Here is an 18268-nt window from a genome sequence, read left to right as displayed (position 1 = left end):
GATCTGGTGTTGCCGTGAGCTATGGTGTAGGTCACGGATGCACCTCGGATCTGGCATTGCTGTGGCTGTGGCGTAGGCCGGCGTCTACAGCTCCGATTTGACCCCTAGCCTGGGAACCTCCCATTTGCCGCAGGTACGGCCCTGGAAAAGGCAAAAAGACCAAAAAAAAAAAAGCAGTGGAAAGGTCCTGAAGTGAAACTATGCCTGGCTTGTTCAAGGAACATTATGAAGGTGCTTGTGGCTGGGACAGGATAAGGTAGCCAAGTTGTATGAACATTGTTAAGTACTTAGTTTTTTTACACTGAAATCAGAAGCTCTTGGAGGAATCTGAGCCGAAGAGTGAATGGATGGATTTTAACAAGCTCATGTGGTTACTGTGTGGAGAATTTATGGTGGAGGAGCATGGTGGATTGAATGTAGCAGGGAGGCTCTTGCAGTAATCATTGTGAGGGAGGTGATGGTGACTTGTACGAGGGTGATGGAGGAGGGAGTGGTAGATGTGGTCAAATTGTGGGAATATTTTAAAGGTAGAGCCCAAAGGATATGTTGAAAATCGGCTGTAGAGGACAGAGTGTAAGAAGGGAGGTGTCAAGGATCATCCCATAGTTTTCATCAGAGCAGCTGGAAGGATGGAATCACCATCAGCTGATATTATTGAGTAAAGGGATTTGAGGCCGAGGGATTCAGTGTTGTAGACTTGAAATTTGAGAGGTATGATTGTCTTCTAAATAGAGATGTGGAGGTAGAATGGGAAGTCTTGACAAATGAAAAAGCATTGTGAAAGGAGTTTCCTATAGAGGCTCAGTGGGTTAAGGATCCAGCCTTGTCACTGCTGTGGTACACTTTCAGTGTTTGGCTCAAGGAACCTCTGCATGCTGCAAGGCCAACCAAAAAAAAAAATTATGAAACTTACCACAAGATACTGGCCCCTAATTTAATTTTGAAATGCTGCCTATATTTTAAAAACATATTCTCATTTAACAAATATTTATTGAGTACCTCTGTTTGATTCTAGATGACTGGGGGCTATAGTACTAAGCAATTATAATTATGGACCCCGCCCTCACTGAAATTAACATACAGTATGGTAGGAGTTCCTGTTGCAGCTACCCTACTAGTACCCATGAAGACGCAGGTTTGATCCCTGGCCTCACTTTGTGGCTCAGTGGGTTAAGGATCTGGTGTTGCCTCAAGCTGCAGTGTAGGTCACAGATGAAGCTTGGATCTGGTGTTGCCATGGCTGTGGTGTAGGCCTGCAGCGGCAGCTCCAATTCAACCCCTAGCCTGGGGATTGGACCCCTGACCTGGGAACTTTCATGTGACGCAGGTGTAGCTCCAAAGGGAAAAAACCAAAAACATATAGTGTGGTAGATTAAATTAATTAAATAATTACATAGACATTTTAAGTGACAGTTGTGAATGTGATGAAGAAAGAGCATCTGGGATTGTGGGAGCAGATAATGGGGCCTAATGATTCTGTGGTCAGGAAAGGTTTTCCTGAGGAAATGACATTTGAGGTATAATTTTAAAAAATTCATTCATTTTAATTGTATAGATGGATGAATATTGACCAATCCATGTAAGCACCATTACAATCAGGATATGGAACAGTGCTGTTACTCTGAAAAATTTTCTGAGGCCTGTGTTTCCCCCCCACCACCATTTTCTAGGCCATACCCAAGCCATATGGAAGTTTCTGGGCCAGGAATCAAATCTGTGCTGCAGTTGTGACTTGTACCAATGCTTGTAAGGAATGCAGCAATGCTGGATTCCTTAATCCACTGCACCACAAGGGAGCTCTTATTGGCCCATTTTTTAATTGGGTTGTCTTTTTTTTTTTTTTAGGGCCATACTTGTGGCATATGGAGTTTGCACATCTCTTGTTAGATTTATTCCCAGCTATTCAGTTTTTTGGAATGCTATTATACATGATATTTTTGAAAATTTAATTTTCTAATTGGAAATATATAGAAATACAGTTGATTTTTGTATATTGATCTTTTTCTCTAGTTACCTTATTGATTCTAATATTTGTTAAAGATTCTCTTGGGTTTTTAATGCATTCAGTCATGTCATCTATGAATAATTACATGTCTTTTACAGTCTATTTCTTTTTTCCCACTACTTTATTTCTATTCTTTTTTAATACTATGGATTTATTATGAATAGACTTGGTGTTAATGGATATTTTTGTCTTGTTCCTGAGTTCTTGTTTTGTATCCTGAAAGTTCAATATCTCATCAGTAAGGTAATACTGAGTATACATGTTTTGTAAATGAGATTTGTTTGATTAAGGATGCTTCTATTCTTAATTTTTTAAGGTCTTTATTATGAGTGGGTGTTAAATTTAATCAGATAATTTTCCATCATTGAGATGATTATATGTGTTTTGGTAATTTAGTGAATTATAATGATTATTTCCAAAAGTTAAAGCAACCTGTATTCCTGGAATAAATTCCTTTGGTTATATAATGCATTGTCTTTTTTAGTATAGTCTAGATTTTATTTGCTAAAATTTTGGTTAGGATTTTTCTATCTGTTCATGAGAAATACTGGCCTGTAAATTTCCTCTTTGTGATGTCATTGTCGGGTTTTGGTATCAGAATTTGGTGACCTTATTAAGAATTGGGAATTGTCCCCCATTTTTGTGTTTTCTGAAAGATTGCATATGGTTCACTGAGTTCTGTACTTAACTATTTTATTTCTTTCATTATACTACATTGGGTTTAATTGCTGTCTTTTCCTGATTGTTGCAGATGGAAGCTTATGTATTAATTTTTTCAACTTTTTTTAAATAGGCATTTTATTTTTTTTTAATTTTTTAATTAAAAAAATTTTTTTTTGTCTTTTTGTCTTTTCTAGGGCCACGCTCGTGGCCTATGGAGGTTTCCAGGCTAGGGGTCTAATCAGAGCTGTAGCCACCGGCCTTTGTCAGAGCCACAGCAACGCAACCTGCACCACAGCTCATGGCAACACCAGATCCTTAACCCACTGAGCGAGGCCAGGGATCAAACCTGCAACCTCATGGTTCCAAGTCAGATTCGTTAACCACTGCACTATGACGGGAACTCCTAAATAGGCATTTTAAAGCTATAAATTGTCCTTTTAACATAGCTATAGCTACATGTCACAAAGTTTGATGTTGCATTTTCATTATCATTCAGTTAATCATGTGTTCTAATTTCTATTGTCATTTCTTCATTGACTGACAGTTTATTGGTTTTCTGTTGTTGATTTCTAGTTTAATTCCACTGCTCAGAAACATGCAATGTGTGATTTCAGTCATTTGTTGTTTGTTGGCTTGCTCTTTGGCCCAGTATATATGTGGTCTAGTTTGGTCTGTGTTCCTTGAGTACTTGAGAAGAATGTATATTATGCATATGTTGTGTATAGTAGTCTATGCATCGAATTCTTAATAGTGATGTCAAATCTTTTATATTCTTGGGTTTTTAAAAAAATTTTTCTTTGGTTTTTTTGTTACTTTGGTCTCTCTGTTCTTTCAGTTACTGGAAGAAGTGTATTAAAATCTCCAACTATTATTATGGATTATCCTGTTTTTCCTTTCAGTTCTGTCAGCTTTTGCTTTATGGATTTTGAAGCTGTGATATGAAATACGTGTACATTTATGATTCTTATATTCCTGTTGAATTGATCCTTTTATCATAATAAAGTGTCCCTCTAGTATTTCTAGTACTATTTATTGACTTAAGTCAGTCATCTGATACAGTGACATCAATATACTTTGATTAGTATTTGCATATTATTCTTTTTCTTTTAACACATATGTGTCTTTAAGTTTAAAGTGGATCTCTTCCTGGAGTTCCCATCGTGGCTCAGTGGAAATGAATATGACTAGGAGCCATAAGGTTTTGGGTTCGATCCCTGGCCTCACTCCGTGGGTTAAGGATCCAGTGTTGCCATGAGCTGTGGTGTAGGTCGGAGACACAGCTTGGATCCTTCATTGCTGTGGCTGTGGCGTAGGGCAGCAGCTGTAGCTCCAATTAGACCCCTAGCCTGGGAATCTCCATGTGCTATGGGTGCAGCCCTCAAAAGACAAAAAAACAAGTAAATAAATAAAGTGGATCTCTTTTAAACAGAATATAGTTGATATTTTAAAGTTCAGTCTAATAATATTTTTTATTTTACTGATTTGAGGAGTCCATATACATTTAACATAGAACATGCTGTCGTAGGATTTGAGTCTGTTATCCTGATACTAGTTTCTTATTTGTCTGTTTCTGGTCCTTCTTTGAATTAATCAAGCATTTGTTCCTCTCAACTAATTTTTTAGCAATACATTTTTTATATGTGTGTATGCATTTTTAAGTAGTTGCCTAAGATATCACAGTGTGCACCCTTGAGTTATTAGATTCCAGTCTAAATTTACTTTTTTTTTTTTTTTTTGCTTTTTAGGGCCACACCCTCAGCATAGGGAAGTTCCCAGGCCAGGGGCTGAATTGGAGCTACAGCTGCTGGCCTCTGCCACAGCCACAACAACTCTGGATCTGAGTTACGTCTGTGACCTACATCACAACCCAGACATGGACCCACTGAGCGAGGCCAGGGATCAAACCTGTATCTTCATGGATACTAGTCAGGTTCGTTTCTGATAGGACACAATGGGAACTCCCGCAACACCAGATCCTTCACCCACTGAGAAGCCAGGGAGTGAACCCTCATTCTCATGGATACTAGTCAGGTTCTTTACCGCTGAGCCACATTGGGAATTCCTAAATTTGAAAAATATAAGAAATTTACAACAATTTAACTTTGTGTATCCTGCTGTCCTTTATGTTAGTCTTGTCATACTTTATACTTCTACATATGTTTAAGCTATACAAATCATTGTTATTGTTATTTTAAATGTTAATATTTTTATTTACCTACATATTTATCTTTCCATTCCTCTCTATTAATTCCATTGGTTCTGTGCTTCCGTCTGGGGTTATTTTAGGTTGATGAATTCTCTTCACTCATAATGCATTATTTCAGCTTTGTTCATATGAAACTATTATTCATCTTTTTTTTTTGGAGGACACTTTCTCCTGGTATAGATAACTAGGTTGGTTCGTTTATTTTCTTATTTTCTTTTTCTGTTTTAGCACTTTAAAGATGTCACTTTTTTTTTTTTTTGGATTTTTGCCTTTTCTAGGGCTGCTCCCGCGGCATATGGAGGTTCCCAGGCTAGGGGTTGAATCGGAGCTGTAGCTTCTGGCCTATACCAGAGGCACAACAATGCAGGATCCAAGCCACGTCTGCGACCTACACCACAGCTCAGGGCAATGCCAGATCCTTAACCCACTAAGCAAGGCCAGGGATCGAACCTACAACCACATGGTGCCTAGTTGGATTTGTTAACCACTGAGCCATGACGGGAACTCCTAAATATGTCACTTTTTTTGGTCTTTTATTTCTATTGTTTCTGATAAAAAAGGGGGGGTTTTGGTCTAATTGTCATTCCTCTGAAGCAGTCATTTTTCCTGCCTACTTTTAAGATTTTTTACTTCAACTTTTGTTGTTAGGGCTTTGCTGTATCTAGTTGTGGTTTTCTTCATATCCTGCTGAGGTTTGTAGAGCTTTGTACATTTGCTGGAGACTCATGTCTTTTGTTAGGTTTGGAAAATTCTTTTTTTTTTTTTTTTTTTTTTTTTTTTTTGTCTTTTTGCTATTTCTTGGGCCGCTCCCACTGCATATGGAGGTTCTCAGGCTAGGGGTCTAATCGGAGCTGTAGCCACCGGCCTACGCCAGAGCCACAGCAACGCAGGATCCGAGCCACGTCTGCAACCTACACCACAGCTCACGGCAACGCTGGATCGTTAACCCACTGAGCAAGGGCAGGGATCGAACCCTCAACCTCATGGTTCCTAGTCGGATTCGTTAACCACTGCGCCACGACGGGAACTCCGGAAAATTCTTGATTAGCATTCTTCCTTTTTTTTTAATGGCCACACCTGCAGCATTTGAACATTCTCAGGCTAGGTCGAATTGGAGCTTCAGCTGCTGGCCACAGCCACAGCAATGTGGGATCTGAGCCGAGTCTGCAACCTACACCACAGCTCACGGCAATACCGGATCATGGACCCACTGAGTGAAGCCAGGAATCGAACCAGTATCCTCATGGATACTAGTCAAATTTGTTACCGCTGAGCCATGATGGGAACTCCTTGACTAGCATTCCTATTGCTATGTATTCTTTTCTTTTCTTTTTTTTTTTTTTTTTTTTTTTGGTCTCTTCTTTTAAGGGCCACACCCTCGGCATATGGATGTTCCCAGTCTAGGAGTTGATTCAGATTTAGGTTGATTTTAGGTTTTTTTCTAGTTTTTGGCTATTATGAATAGCACTGCTTGTGGGCAGCATGTACAGGTTTTGTGTAAATGAGTGTCTTCAGTTCTTGGGTCTATACCAGGAGTGGAATTGCTAGGTCATATGGTAACTCTGTGTTTAACTTTCTGAGAATCAACCAAATTGGTCTCCACAACAGCTGCACCATTTTAGTCTGATCAGTATGTATGAGAGTTATTTTCTCTGAATTCTTGCTAACACTTATTACTTTTTCTAGTTGGGTTTTTTTTTTTTTTTTTTTTTCTGACTTTTGTCCTTTTAGAGCTGCAACCGTGACATATGGAGGTTCCCAGGCTAGAGGTCGAATTGGAGCTATTGCTGCTGGCCTAAGTACGCCACAGCCACAGCCAAGCTGCGTCTGCAACCTACACCACAGCTCACAGCAAAGCTGGGTCCTAAACCCACTGAGTGAGGCCAGGGATCGAACCCACAACTTCATGGTTCTGGTCGGATTCGTTTCTGCTGCTCCATGATGGGAACTCCCCCTTTTTTTTTTTTTTAATTATTATGGCTATCCTAATGGGTGTTGGCCGTTTATTCTTATTTCTTAGAATACCTTGTAACTTTTTAGTTGAGGTTTTATAGATTTCTTAGGGCTGATCTATTTCAGTTTTGACCTTAATCCAAGGAGAGATTTTTTTTTGAAGTCTCATCAGAGAGCTTGAGTTGTTTATGAAGGCCCTTCTGATTTGATGGGGTCTATACACCAGTTCTTCTCTCCCTTTGAACTGGGTGAAACCTGAAATCTCTGCTCAGCTCTTTTGCTTCCTAACTGCTGTTTTCTGCTAGTTTTCTTGAATTTCCCCCTCTTTGTGATTTTCCCTCTCTGGGACTTGGTTTTTTTGTTTCCAGCTCTCTAGTAGCCAAAAACTCTATTTCTATCTCAAGTCCAGTAGGACTACCACTTTCTACTTAGGCTCCATTTTCCTGTTACACAGCAAAGTCAGGGAAAAGCCAAGGTGATTGTGAAGCTGATTTTTCCATTTTCCTCCTTTCAGGAGTTGTAGCCTGTCCTGTTCCTCTCTGTGTACATTATTTCTCAGTGCCTTCAAATGGTCTCCACATTTGTCTGGATTTTATAACAAAATTAGTAAGAGGGTTAGTTTGATGCAAACTATTCTATTATGATGGGAACTGTGAATACTGACTTATGAATGCATCATAAAAAAATGAAAAACTGATACCTATTGAGAGTGAGAGTAAAATTTCAGCAGAAAACTTGGATAAGAATATAGAAGGAATTTTATTTTCAAACAAGAGGATCAAGGTAGCCACATTGAAAAGATGATTAAAAAGTGAGGTATGTGATACTGAATTGATGTTTAGTAATTTTTTTGAAAATGGAACAAAGTCATTAAGTGTTTAAAGACTGCAAATTAGAAAAAGAATTTAAGATAATTAAAGAGAAAATATTTAATAAGCAATTACTGGATTGGATTTAGTAGTGAAAAAATTAAGGTTATGAATTTGAAATGGGCCCTGTTAGAGTAGCATGTGGTTAATTTTATAAGTGTTAGTGGTTATGAGGTGGTTGGAGACTGGAGTGTTTACATGTGATGTCTGAAGAACAGTGTCTATCCAGTGAATGTGCCAGGGAGGATTGTGTTTGCAAAATCTGGGTGGTACAGACCCAGTAAATGTGGGAAGAAGGGTATGACAAGTTATAGGAATGGACACTGTGTTTAGAATGTAGCCAAGTGGAGAAAGAAGGCAATAATTGATTTGTAATGCAGTTTCCTTTGAGGCTCTGTGGGTTGCTAACCCAACTAGTATTCATGAGGTACGGACTCAATCTCTGGCCTATTCAGGGGGTTAAGGATCTGGTGCTGCCGTGAGCTGTTGTACAGGTCAGGTCACATATGTGACTCGGATCCTGTGTTTATGGTGTAGGCCAGCAGCTACAGCTTCAATTCGACCCCTAGCCTGGCAACTGCCATAGCAGCATGGCCCAAAAAAGAAAAAAGAAAATGATTTCTAAAGAACAGTCCTCCCCTATCTTCTTGCACACTTAAAAAATGGAGGTTTGGAAAGAAACAAGCTGTGTGCTCTCTCTACACAAGTATCCCCAAGAAGGGGAGCCAGGTGTTGCAGAGCCCCTTGTATCTGTGTTTTTCCTTTCGCCCTTTTGTGAACTCTCAAGGTTAGTCAGTGATTTTCTTCACACTTTCATTAGGAAATTTGCCAAAGGCATCCTTTTGAGGCAGCTGTCTCTGTACCCTTGGAGGCCATCAGTAATGTTTCCGATCTATAGGAATAGTCGGCACAAAAATGTTTGGCTGAATCTTTGTGGTTTAAAACATTGCCTTTCCAACCCCCCCATAACTGTAAAATAAATCATATTTTGAACCTTCTGGTCCTTTTGTAGGTTTTTGTTACTATTTTTTTTCAGGTGAAATCCGTCATTAATAGTAAATATATCCAAATATATTAATAATGAAAGGAGCCTTAATTTTTTTAAACATAATTTAAATAACAATAGGAGGTACATAAGAAATCCTTACATATAAATAGTTTTTGTATAGAATGTTAAAACTTTTAATTTCCACTGTAAAGTAAAAATATACTTTGTGCTGTTCTTTTGGTCTAAGGTGGTCAGATAATATATTCATGCTAATGATCCTGTCAAGTTTTTGGAGCATTTTAAACATGATGTTAATAAGGTCATGATTAAAACGCATTGGGATAAGTTGACATGCATTTGTGTTTTTGTTCCTGTTCAATAGAATAATATAGGCAACTATTATACCGTATGCATCTTTAATATATTAGTCTAACTGTTTTTCTTGTTTTCCTAAACTGTCTTCTTTCAGCCACCCACACAGAATATGCCTATGGGTCCTGGAGGGATGAATCAGAGCGGCCCTCCCCCACCCCCACGCTCTCACAACATGCCTTCAGATGGAATGGTAGGTGGGGGTCCTCCTGCACCACACATGCAGAACCAGATGAACGGCCAGATGCCTGGTAAGTTTTTCTCCTCTAAGACATTAACACCAGAGTTGCTTAGCAACTGAAACGACATGGGGGCTCAAGGGATACTAGATTGTTGATGACAAAACTGCTTTGAATGCCCCCGAGTACAAGCTCTCTTAGAGTTTGTTAGCTACAGAGCTACGTGACCTGTATTCAGTGTTTATCAGGCTGCCCTTGGGCTTTGATGTAGCTGACACACAGCATTCCTCTGATGAACAGAACTGGCTAAATTTAGTCTGTCTGAAACTATGCAATACAGCTGACTTTAGAAGCTTTTGGGGGAAAAAAGGCATTGTGCCATGGCTTAAGAATTAAAATCTATTTATAAAAATGTATTATAACATTTCCCTGAGTTTTGTATTTACTTAAAAATTTATTGATCTCAGACGTAGTATTGCTGGAAAAAACACATGGGGGAGGAAACAAAACAGTTCTAAAAGTGCTAATGTATTTAATATTTCCTCGTTGATCTACTGAAACTGGGTATGGATTTTTATGAATACCTATGTTTATAGCATAATATAAACATGGAAATTGATATTGAAGCAAAATTAAAAGCTGAGCTGTATCAGCTTTCTTATATAATGAACCATTTACTATTTATCCTTTTTAAATTTAGAGCCACTTAAAATGTCTTTCAGACCATTGGATGTTTACTTAGTTACCTTTGGCTGGTTGAATTTTTTAATCTGAAAAGTAGTTAAACTATTTTGTTTTTGTAATGTCAGCCACAACCTGTGCTCATAATTTTTGGAGGGGCATTTTCTACATTTGTATAAGAATATTTTTACTTTCTAAAGGCAAAGGTTATTTTCATTAGCAAAAAGAAAGTATTATACAAATAGCGACAGTGTGGGTAAATTAAAGTAACAGATCACTTTCTTTTGAAAATTAGTAATTAGCACCCTTAGGGTAGTGTCATCTTTGCTGATTGTGATTGTTGGTAGCATTGTTGTCCAGGGACTATGGGTGTAGAAAATGAAGCAGAAGAGAGCACAGAGTAAAAGAAGCCAGGTAGCTTGGTATATAGGAGATTGGTGTGTGATTGGTTCTGTAAGAGGGTCATGGTATTTTGGTGGCCGTCTTCTATTTCCTGCCAGGGTTTCCATAGGTGAAGGCCTATGCACCCCTCACTCCACATAGGGGTAGGGATGAAGACATAACTGCTTGTCAGATTGTAGTCAGAAGGAAGCTTCTTGCTCAGTCTACACTGAGGTCATCAGGACACATTATTTTTAAAACTGGTAGGGTAGTGCTAATGCAGGTAGGAAGTTAGGGGAGTCTTGTGACTTTCTGTGGTGGTACCTTTAATTAGGATTTTGACTCATCTTTTCCAGGTAACATTCAAGCCTAAAGCTGAGGAAGGCATTGAGCAGAAATATAATTAAATGTTAACATTATGTTTAGGCTTTTGTGTAAGGCCATCTGGAGTGAGTTGTAGTCTTTATGAGCCAGAAATTTTCAACCCATTATGACCTAGAATACTGTACTGAATTCTACAGAATTCTGTTGTCCAGAATACTGTGGAGCATCTAAAACAATTTATAGTTAGAGAGTTTAAATTAGGTGTAGGAGAAGTTGGAAGTCCAGTTACTTATATTGTTTTTTTTTTTTTTTTTGCTTTTTGTTTTTTTGTTTTGTCTTTTTGCGATTTCTTGGGTCGCTCCCGCAGCATATGGAGGTTCCCAGGCTAGGGGTCCAACTGGAGCTGCAGCTGCCGGCCTACACCAGAGCCACAGCAACTCGGGATCCGAGCCTTGTCTGCAACCTACACCACAGCTCAACGTGGATTGACAACGCTGGCTTGTTAACCCACTGAGCAAGGGCAGGGATCGAACCCACAACCTCGTGGTTCCTAGTCGGATTCGTTAACCACTGTGCCACGACGGGAATTCCTAAATTGTTTTTATTTAATAAGTTTCTTGCTATATTTAGCCAACATTTTTATACACACAACTTTGTTGTGAGCCACACAGAAAGCCTGATATACAACTTTGTTTCTAGGATCTTAATTTCTGATTTTAGTTTTGTTTTTAATATTTTATAACTTAAGCTGTAGTGCTACTTTTGTGCTGTTTGTTTCTAGGATCTTAATTTCTGATTTTAGTTTTGTTTTTAATATTTTATAACTTAAGCTGTAGTGCTACTTTTGTGCTGTTTGATCTTGGTCAAATATCCTGTCAGTCTCAGGTTCCTTTTAAAAATTTTTTAACTGATTAAAAATTAAATAATATGGTAGCAAAATCAAAAGATATGAAAAGGCATATAGCCCCTACCTACCTAGACTCTTTGTTCTAGATAGTCATTGGCCTCTAGTTATCCTTAAAACATATGCATGTATACATTGCTTTTTCTTCTAGTTTTTTAATAAAACAAATGGTAGCATACATTAGGTGGTGTTACATGTCTTTTTTTTTTTTTTTTTTTTTTTTAGCCTTTAAAGGTAAAGGATTTATCTTAGAGACCATGAGGATATAAAGATATATTTTGGAGACCAACCAGTATGCTTCATTCTTTTTGGTTACTGTATTACATTCTTTCTTTCTTTTTTTTTTTTTTTTTTTCTCTATATGGCTGCACCTGGAGCACATGGAAGTTCCTGGGCTAGGAGTCAATTCAGAGCTGCAGCTGGGGCCTACACCACAACCATGGCAACACCTGATCGGAGCCACATGTGCAGCCTATGCTGCAGTTTGCAGCAATGCCAGATCCTTAAGACACTGAGGGAGGCCAGGGATTGAACCTGCATCCTTACAGAGATGATGTTGTATCCTTAACCCACTGAGCCACAATGGGAACTCCAGCACTCTAATTTATTTGTCCAGATCTCTTATAATGGAAGTATAAGTTATTTCTAGTCTTTTGTTATTAAAAATTATGCTATTTTGAATATGTCTATAAAATATAAATAAGTAAATAAATAAACTTTGCATCCATATACGTATGTACACAAAAATTTATGTATTTATAAGATAAATTCCTGGAACTGAATTGGCTAGGTTAAAGGTATAAGCATTTTAAAATAATGGTAGTTCTTGTCACATTGGTCTGTGTAGAAATAATACTTATTTATACATTTATATTCTCTCAACAAAGTATAAAAGTGCTTTTTTCTTTATACTATATTTGGAACAAACTTGATTTTTTCAAATCTGAAGGATGAAAAATGGGTCTCATATATATATATTTTTTTTTCTTTTTTTTTTTTGGCTTTTTAGGGCTGCACCCGCAGCATATGGAGGTTCTCAGGCTTGGAGTCTAATTGGAGCTACAGCTGCCAGCCACATAGCCACAGCCACAGCCACAGCCACAGTAATGCCAGATCCGAGCCACATCTGTGACCTACACCACAGCTCATGGCAATGCCAGGTCCTTTAGACACTGAGCAAGGCCAGGAATCAAACCCACAGCCTCATGGTTGCTAGTCGGATTCATTTCCTCTGCGCCACAATGGGAGATCCAGGGTCTCATAGTTTTATTTATTTATTTATTTTTGGCTTTTTAGGGCTGCACTTGGGGCACATGGAGGTTCCCAGGCTAGGGGTCCAGTCAGAGCTGTAGCTGCTGGCCTACGCCACAGCAACAAGAAGTTGGGACCCAAGCCATGTCTGCCTCCTACACCACAGCTCACGGCATCACCAGATCCTTTACCCACTGAGCAAGACCAGGGATCGAACCGGCGTCCTCATGGGTACCAGTCAGATTTGTTTCCACTGAGCCATGACGGGAACTCCTGTGCCATAGTTTAAGATCTTTTATGGTTCTTGGTTTTTTGGCACACTTAAGAACCCCCTTCCATTCAAAGATTATTTTAAAAATTCCCCATTTTGAAGTACTCTTTTATGGTTCTTTGCTTTTTCTTTCTTCTTTTTTTTAATGTTTAGGTTTTTTATCATCTGGATTTATTTGTGGTAGAAGGAATGTGGTGGGGATCCACGCTGTATTTTTCTGGATGTATACTCCATTGTCACAGCATCATTTCTTGAATTATCTTTTACCCACTGATACTTAATATCATTGCCATATCATTTACCAAATTATGCATTTGGATCAGTTTTCAGACCGTGCTCTGGGATTATTGATCTCTTAATCAACTCATTTTTGTGTTAGTCCTACGATTGTTTAATTACTCTAGATTTATATGTTTTGGTGTCTTAAAAAGCAAGTCTTCCTTCATTATTCTTTTTTTTTTTTTCCCCAGAATGTTCCTAGCTTTTCGCAAGTATCAGTTTCTTAATCTGTAAAACGAGAATAATAATGTCTACCTCACAGTGTTTGCTGTCATTCATATAAAGTATTTACTTTATGTGTTATTGGTTAAATACTCAAGTAATTGTTTGGCATTATTACTGTATTAATGCGAAAACTATGTAAAAGCTTTTTAAGGTATTTTCGTATAGATCATCTGTTTAACCTTCATCTTTTGCTTCTGATCGTTTTTCTTCAAAGGGCCTAACCATATGCCTATGCAGGGACCTGGACCCAATCAACTCAATATGACAAACAGTTCCATGAACATGCCTTCAAGTAGCCATGGATCCATGGGAGGTTACAACCATTCCGTGCCATCATCACAGAGCATGCCAGTACAGAACCAGATGACAATGAGTCAAGGGCAGCCAATGGGAAACTATGGCCCAAGACCAAATATGAATATGCAACCAAACCAAGGTAAGTAAGCTTTATATAATTTTTGACTAGAATTCTATATTAGCCTTTGAAAATCAGACAATTTTTTCAAAATGTTTGCTGATTTACATAAGTTTGAAGTAACAATCATATCCCTAGAAAAGGAACTTTGAGTTTGAAACCAACTTAACCTTTTTTCAACTTATTTGTTTTTAGGTCTTTTGGACAGTTTATTTGAGATTCTATATATTTCTTATTTATTTCTTTATTATTTTTTATTTTTTATTTTTGTCTTAGGGCCGTACCTGTGGCACATGGAGGTTCTCAGGCTAGGGGTTGAATCGAAGCTGTAGCCTCTGTCCTATACCACAGCCACAGCAACGCCAGATCCGAGCCACGTCTGCAACCTACACCACAGTTCAATGCCAGATCCTTTACCCACTGAGTGAGGCCAGGAACCTCATGGTTCCTAGTTGGATTTGTTTCCACTGTGCCATGATGGGAACTCCTGATTTTGATTTTTTATTTTATTTTATTTTTTTGTCTTTTTGCCTTTTCTGTGGCCACTTCCACAGCATGTGGAGGTTCCCAGGTTAGGGGTCCAATCGGAGCCATAGCCGCCAGCCTACGTCACAGCCACAGCAACCTGAGATCCGAGCCACCTCCCAACCCACACCACAGCTCACGGCAACGCCGGATCCCCAACACACCAAGCAAGGCCAGGGATCAAACCTGAAACCCCGTGGCTCCTAGTCGGATTCATTAACCACTGAGCCACGATGGGAACTCCTGATTTTGATATATTTATTTTTATTTATTTTTTATTTTTTTTTAAAGCTAATCAATGAGTACCCGAACTTTTGGTTAGAACTAGAAAATTGAGAAAATATAATTTTATCTTTGTATGTACACTCCTGATAAAACATCTAGGCTTTGGCTCATTTTGCTTGTGAGGGATATTTTAACTTCTAAGAATTTCCCTTTGTTGTTTTCTGATGCTGTGTCTCAGCATTAATGGTAATTTTAACATAATTTGTTAGGAGAATGTTCAGTGAAGGTGCTGCTATGTTCTTTTATTCTTAGAGTGGTGTGAAGTCTATTAATGTTTATTACCAGTCTCAGAGAATGAAATTGTTATCATGTTTCTCTTTTTAAGTATTCTTGTGAATACTTAAATGATTAATGATTCCATATTTTTACACATTATGGAATGATCACCATGATAAGTCCAGTTAATAATAACTAAAAACCAGTAAGTGGCGCTCTCTTCTGCTAATTGCCTGTTAAAACATTTGGCCTGTTGCCAGCCTAAAGCTATTTCAGTTACAAAATGTGGTGAGGTTAAGAGTATAAGAGAGAATTAAATGTATTTGCAGTTAAATTTTCTAGATTTTTGCTTATGAAAAACAAATCACCAAAGTACACCCAAATGAAGTTGATATTAATCTGTTGATGGTTATTTTTTATGAAATAATATATTTTGATTTTAAAATATTAAGATATTTTCTATAATTTTGATAAAATACACCAGAAGCAAAGAGAGATAACAGAACAAAAGGTCAATGAATATAGTTTCACAAAAATGGCACTTGCTTCATGTTTTCACCCCGAACTTTGTTTAGTGCTGATGATGGAAAATTTTTTTTTTTTATTATGTCAATTAAAGTTTCAAAACAACAAAAAAATTCCAGTTAGTGGTAGATTAGAAGGGGGTTCAGATGTTTCTTCATAGTTCGATTACCAGGAAAGAAAGCAAGAAAATTGATAATGATGCTTACTGCAACTACGTTAATGATGGTACACTTCTTAGAAACTGTAGTTAAAGAAAGACAGGATGTGTGCAAAAATGGGTCTTGTCACAGCATGGTTTGATATGACATCATAAGATTTGAAAGAGAAAAAAAATACATGCAGCCAAGTGCATGTAGAAAATAGTTTCTGTTTTTGGAGAAAGGAGTTGAAGTATTTATAGGAATTTTTTGTTCAGAACAGAGGGACCAATTATTCTTTTTATGGTTTTAACTAAAATTTCTTTTGAGTTGTAATTGACATACAATATTAGTTTCAGGTATACAGCATAATGATTCTGTGTTTTTACACATTATGAAGTGATCACCATGATTAGTCCAGTTACTGTTTGTCAGCGAACAAAATTGTTAAATATCATTGACTGTTCACTCTGTGTATATTATATTCCCGTAACTTATTTTATAGCTGGCAAAAGTTTGTACCTCTTAATCTATTTTACCTATTTCATCATCTTCCCCAAACTGCCCCAATTGTTCTTTTTAGAAACATGTTTTGTTAATGCACAGTTTTTCCTCATACTATAGAAGTTATACTACTTTTTGCTTTGTTCTCTTAAGAAAATAGTATATAAAAATGACTGTGGAGTTCCCGTCGTGGCGCAGTGGTTAACAAATCCAACTAGGAACCATGAGGTTGCGGGTTTGATCCCTGGCCTTGCTCAGTGGGTTGGGGATCCGGCATTGCTGTGGGCTGTGGTGTGGGTCGCAGACGCGGCTTGGATCCCGAGTTACTGTGGCTGTGGTGTAGGCCGGTGGCTGCAGCTCCGATTGGACCCCTAGCCTGGGAACCTCCGTATGCTGCGGGAGCGACCCTAGAAAAGGCAAAAAGATAAAAAAAAAAAAAAAAAAAAAGACTGTGTAGTAATTACCGCAGAAAAAATAATGAGAAATTTATATGAGGTTATAGTAGTACTTGCTTAAGTTTTAATATTCATTTTATTATAAAGTATTTCCTTAGGTAGTTTTATAAAAGTAATTACATATTTTTAGTTTTTTTCTGTTTTGATAATAGAAAAAAGTTGGAGACTACGTTTTAAATAGTTTTTCTTAAAGAAAAGCTTGAAAAATACCAAAATTCTATAAAAAGAAACATTTTTGACTTTTAACAATTTTTGTTAATGTTTGTTGAGATATTAGAAGTTCTTTGAGTTAATTTAGTTTTCAGGATATTGAAATCTTTTGGCTATCCCCATATTTCTATATACATATATCTGTGTCAAGATAATTAGAAAAAAATGTTAATAGTCACTTGTGATTTTTTTAATAATGGAATTTATTAGTCAAGGAAAAGAAATATCTGTGAGGTTTCTTTCTTTTTTTTTTAACTTATTTTTTATTGTTATTTCCACCAACAGACTTTTGAGATTTCTTAGATTAAACCTCTGTCAGGAGTTCCCATTGTGGTACAGTGGGTTAAGAATCCAGCTGCAGAACTGCAGCAACTTAGGTCCCTGGGGAGGCCCAGGTTCCATCCCTGGCCCAGTGGCAAAGTGGGTTGAGGATCCAGCATTGCTGTAGCTGCAGTGTAGGTTGCTGCAGCTGTGTGTAGGTCTCAGCTGTGGCTGGGATTCAATCTCTGGTCCAGGAACTTCCATATGCCAGGGTGCAGCTATAAAAAACAAAGCCTCTGTCAACTGACCAAAAACAAGAGGAAAAAAAAAATCCAGAGAATTTTTGTTTATTTTTAAAATTATTTGTTTGTTTATTTATTTTTTGTCTTTTTGCCTTTTCTAGAGCCAATCCCACGGCATAGGGAGGTTCCCAGGCTAGGGGTCTAATCCGAACTGTAGCCACCGGCCTACTCCAGAGCCTCAGCAGCACAGGATCCAAGCGGCATCTGCGACCTACATCACAGCTCATGGCAACACCAGATCCTTAACCCACAGAGCAAGGCCAGGGATTAAACCCGCAACCTCATGGTTCCTAGTCAGATTTGTTAACCACTGTGCCACAACGGGAACTCCCAGAGAATTTTTTTTAAATGGAACAATTAAGTGGCAATTATTTAATCATATTGTCACATTAGTAATTTTTAATTATTTAACTGACATATTTGGGAATTTGATTTGATGATGTCATAGTAATTTTCTAAACAAAACATTGCAGGTCAAGATTTAGATGTTTTATTCTGGCAGTTTTGAAGTGGCTTTGTTTTTCGCCCTCTTCCTTTCTTCTTTCTCTCTCAGCTCTGAGAATGAAATTAAAGGGAAAAGAAGTATCTTGTCTAAAAATCTTGTCATTGTAATTTGAGAGTCTAACTGAAATTAATCTTAAGAATAGATATCTCATACACTTACAATTTATCATTTTGATTATTTAAAAAGAAAGAAGTATGGTGCTAATTTATACTCACAGTTCCAATATAAAAAGGCATATTGTGTACTAGGGTTATAGTTTAAAAAAATAGAATTGATGCAAAGATTAATATAACAAAAACATGTAGACCTACTACACAAAATATGTCATTTCAGAAAGTTGGCCCCAGGTGCTCCCATCGCAGCTCAGTAGTTAATGA

The 18268-nt window shown here is 37.7% G+C and overlaps 1 protein-coding gene across 7 annotated transcripts in view; it reads left to right on the top strand.

Annotated features, from left to right (window-relative positions):
* The window catches only part of SS18 (SS18 subunit of BAF chromatin remodeling complex), an 80977-nt gene that overhangs the window by 22370 nt on the left and 40339 nt on the right, over positions 1 to 18268 (top strand). For 4 of the 7 annotated variants that reach the window (XR_014804866.1, XR_014804867.1, NM_001244804.3 and 1 more), the window contains 2 exon segments: positions 9154 to 9307; positions 13766 to 13987. Coding sequence is in view for 2 of the 7 variants with exons in the window: in NM_001244804.3 (NP_001231733.2) it covers positions 9154 to 9307; positions 13766 to 13987 (376 nt within the window). In the remaining 5 variants the exon portion in view is untranslated. 7 annotated transcript variants of the gene reach the window in all.

This window comes from Sus scrofa, chromosome 6 (genome assembly GCF_054392235.1).
Source record: "Sus scrofa isolate SSC_HxYL_T2T_F1_AM1 chromosome 6, Sscrofa_HxYL_maternal_Yorkshire_Landrace_v2.0, whole genome shotgun sequence".
Taxonomy (NCBI): domain Eukaryota; kingdom Metazoa; phylum Chordata; class Mammalia; order Artiodactyla; family Suidae; genus Sus; species Sus scrofa.
The sequence above is the reverse complement of the archived record's forward strand: the minus strand, read 5'-3'. Positions and strand labels throughout refer to the sequence as shown.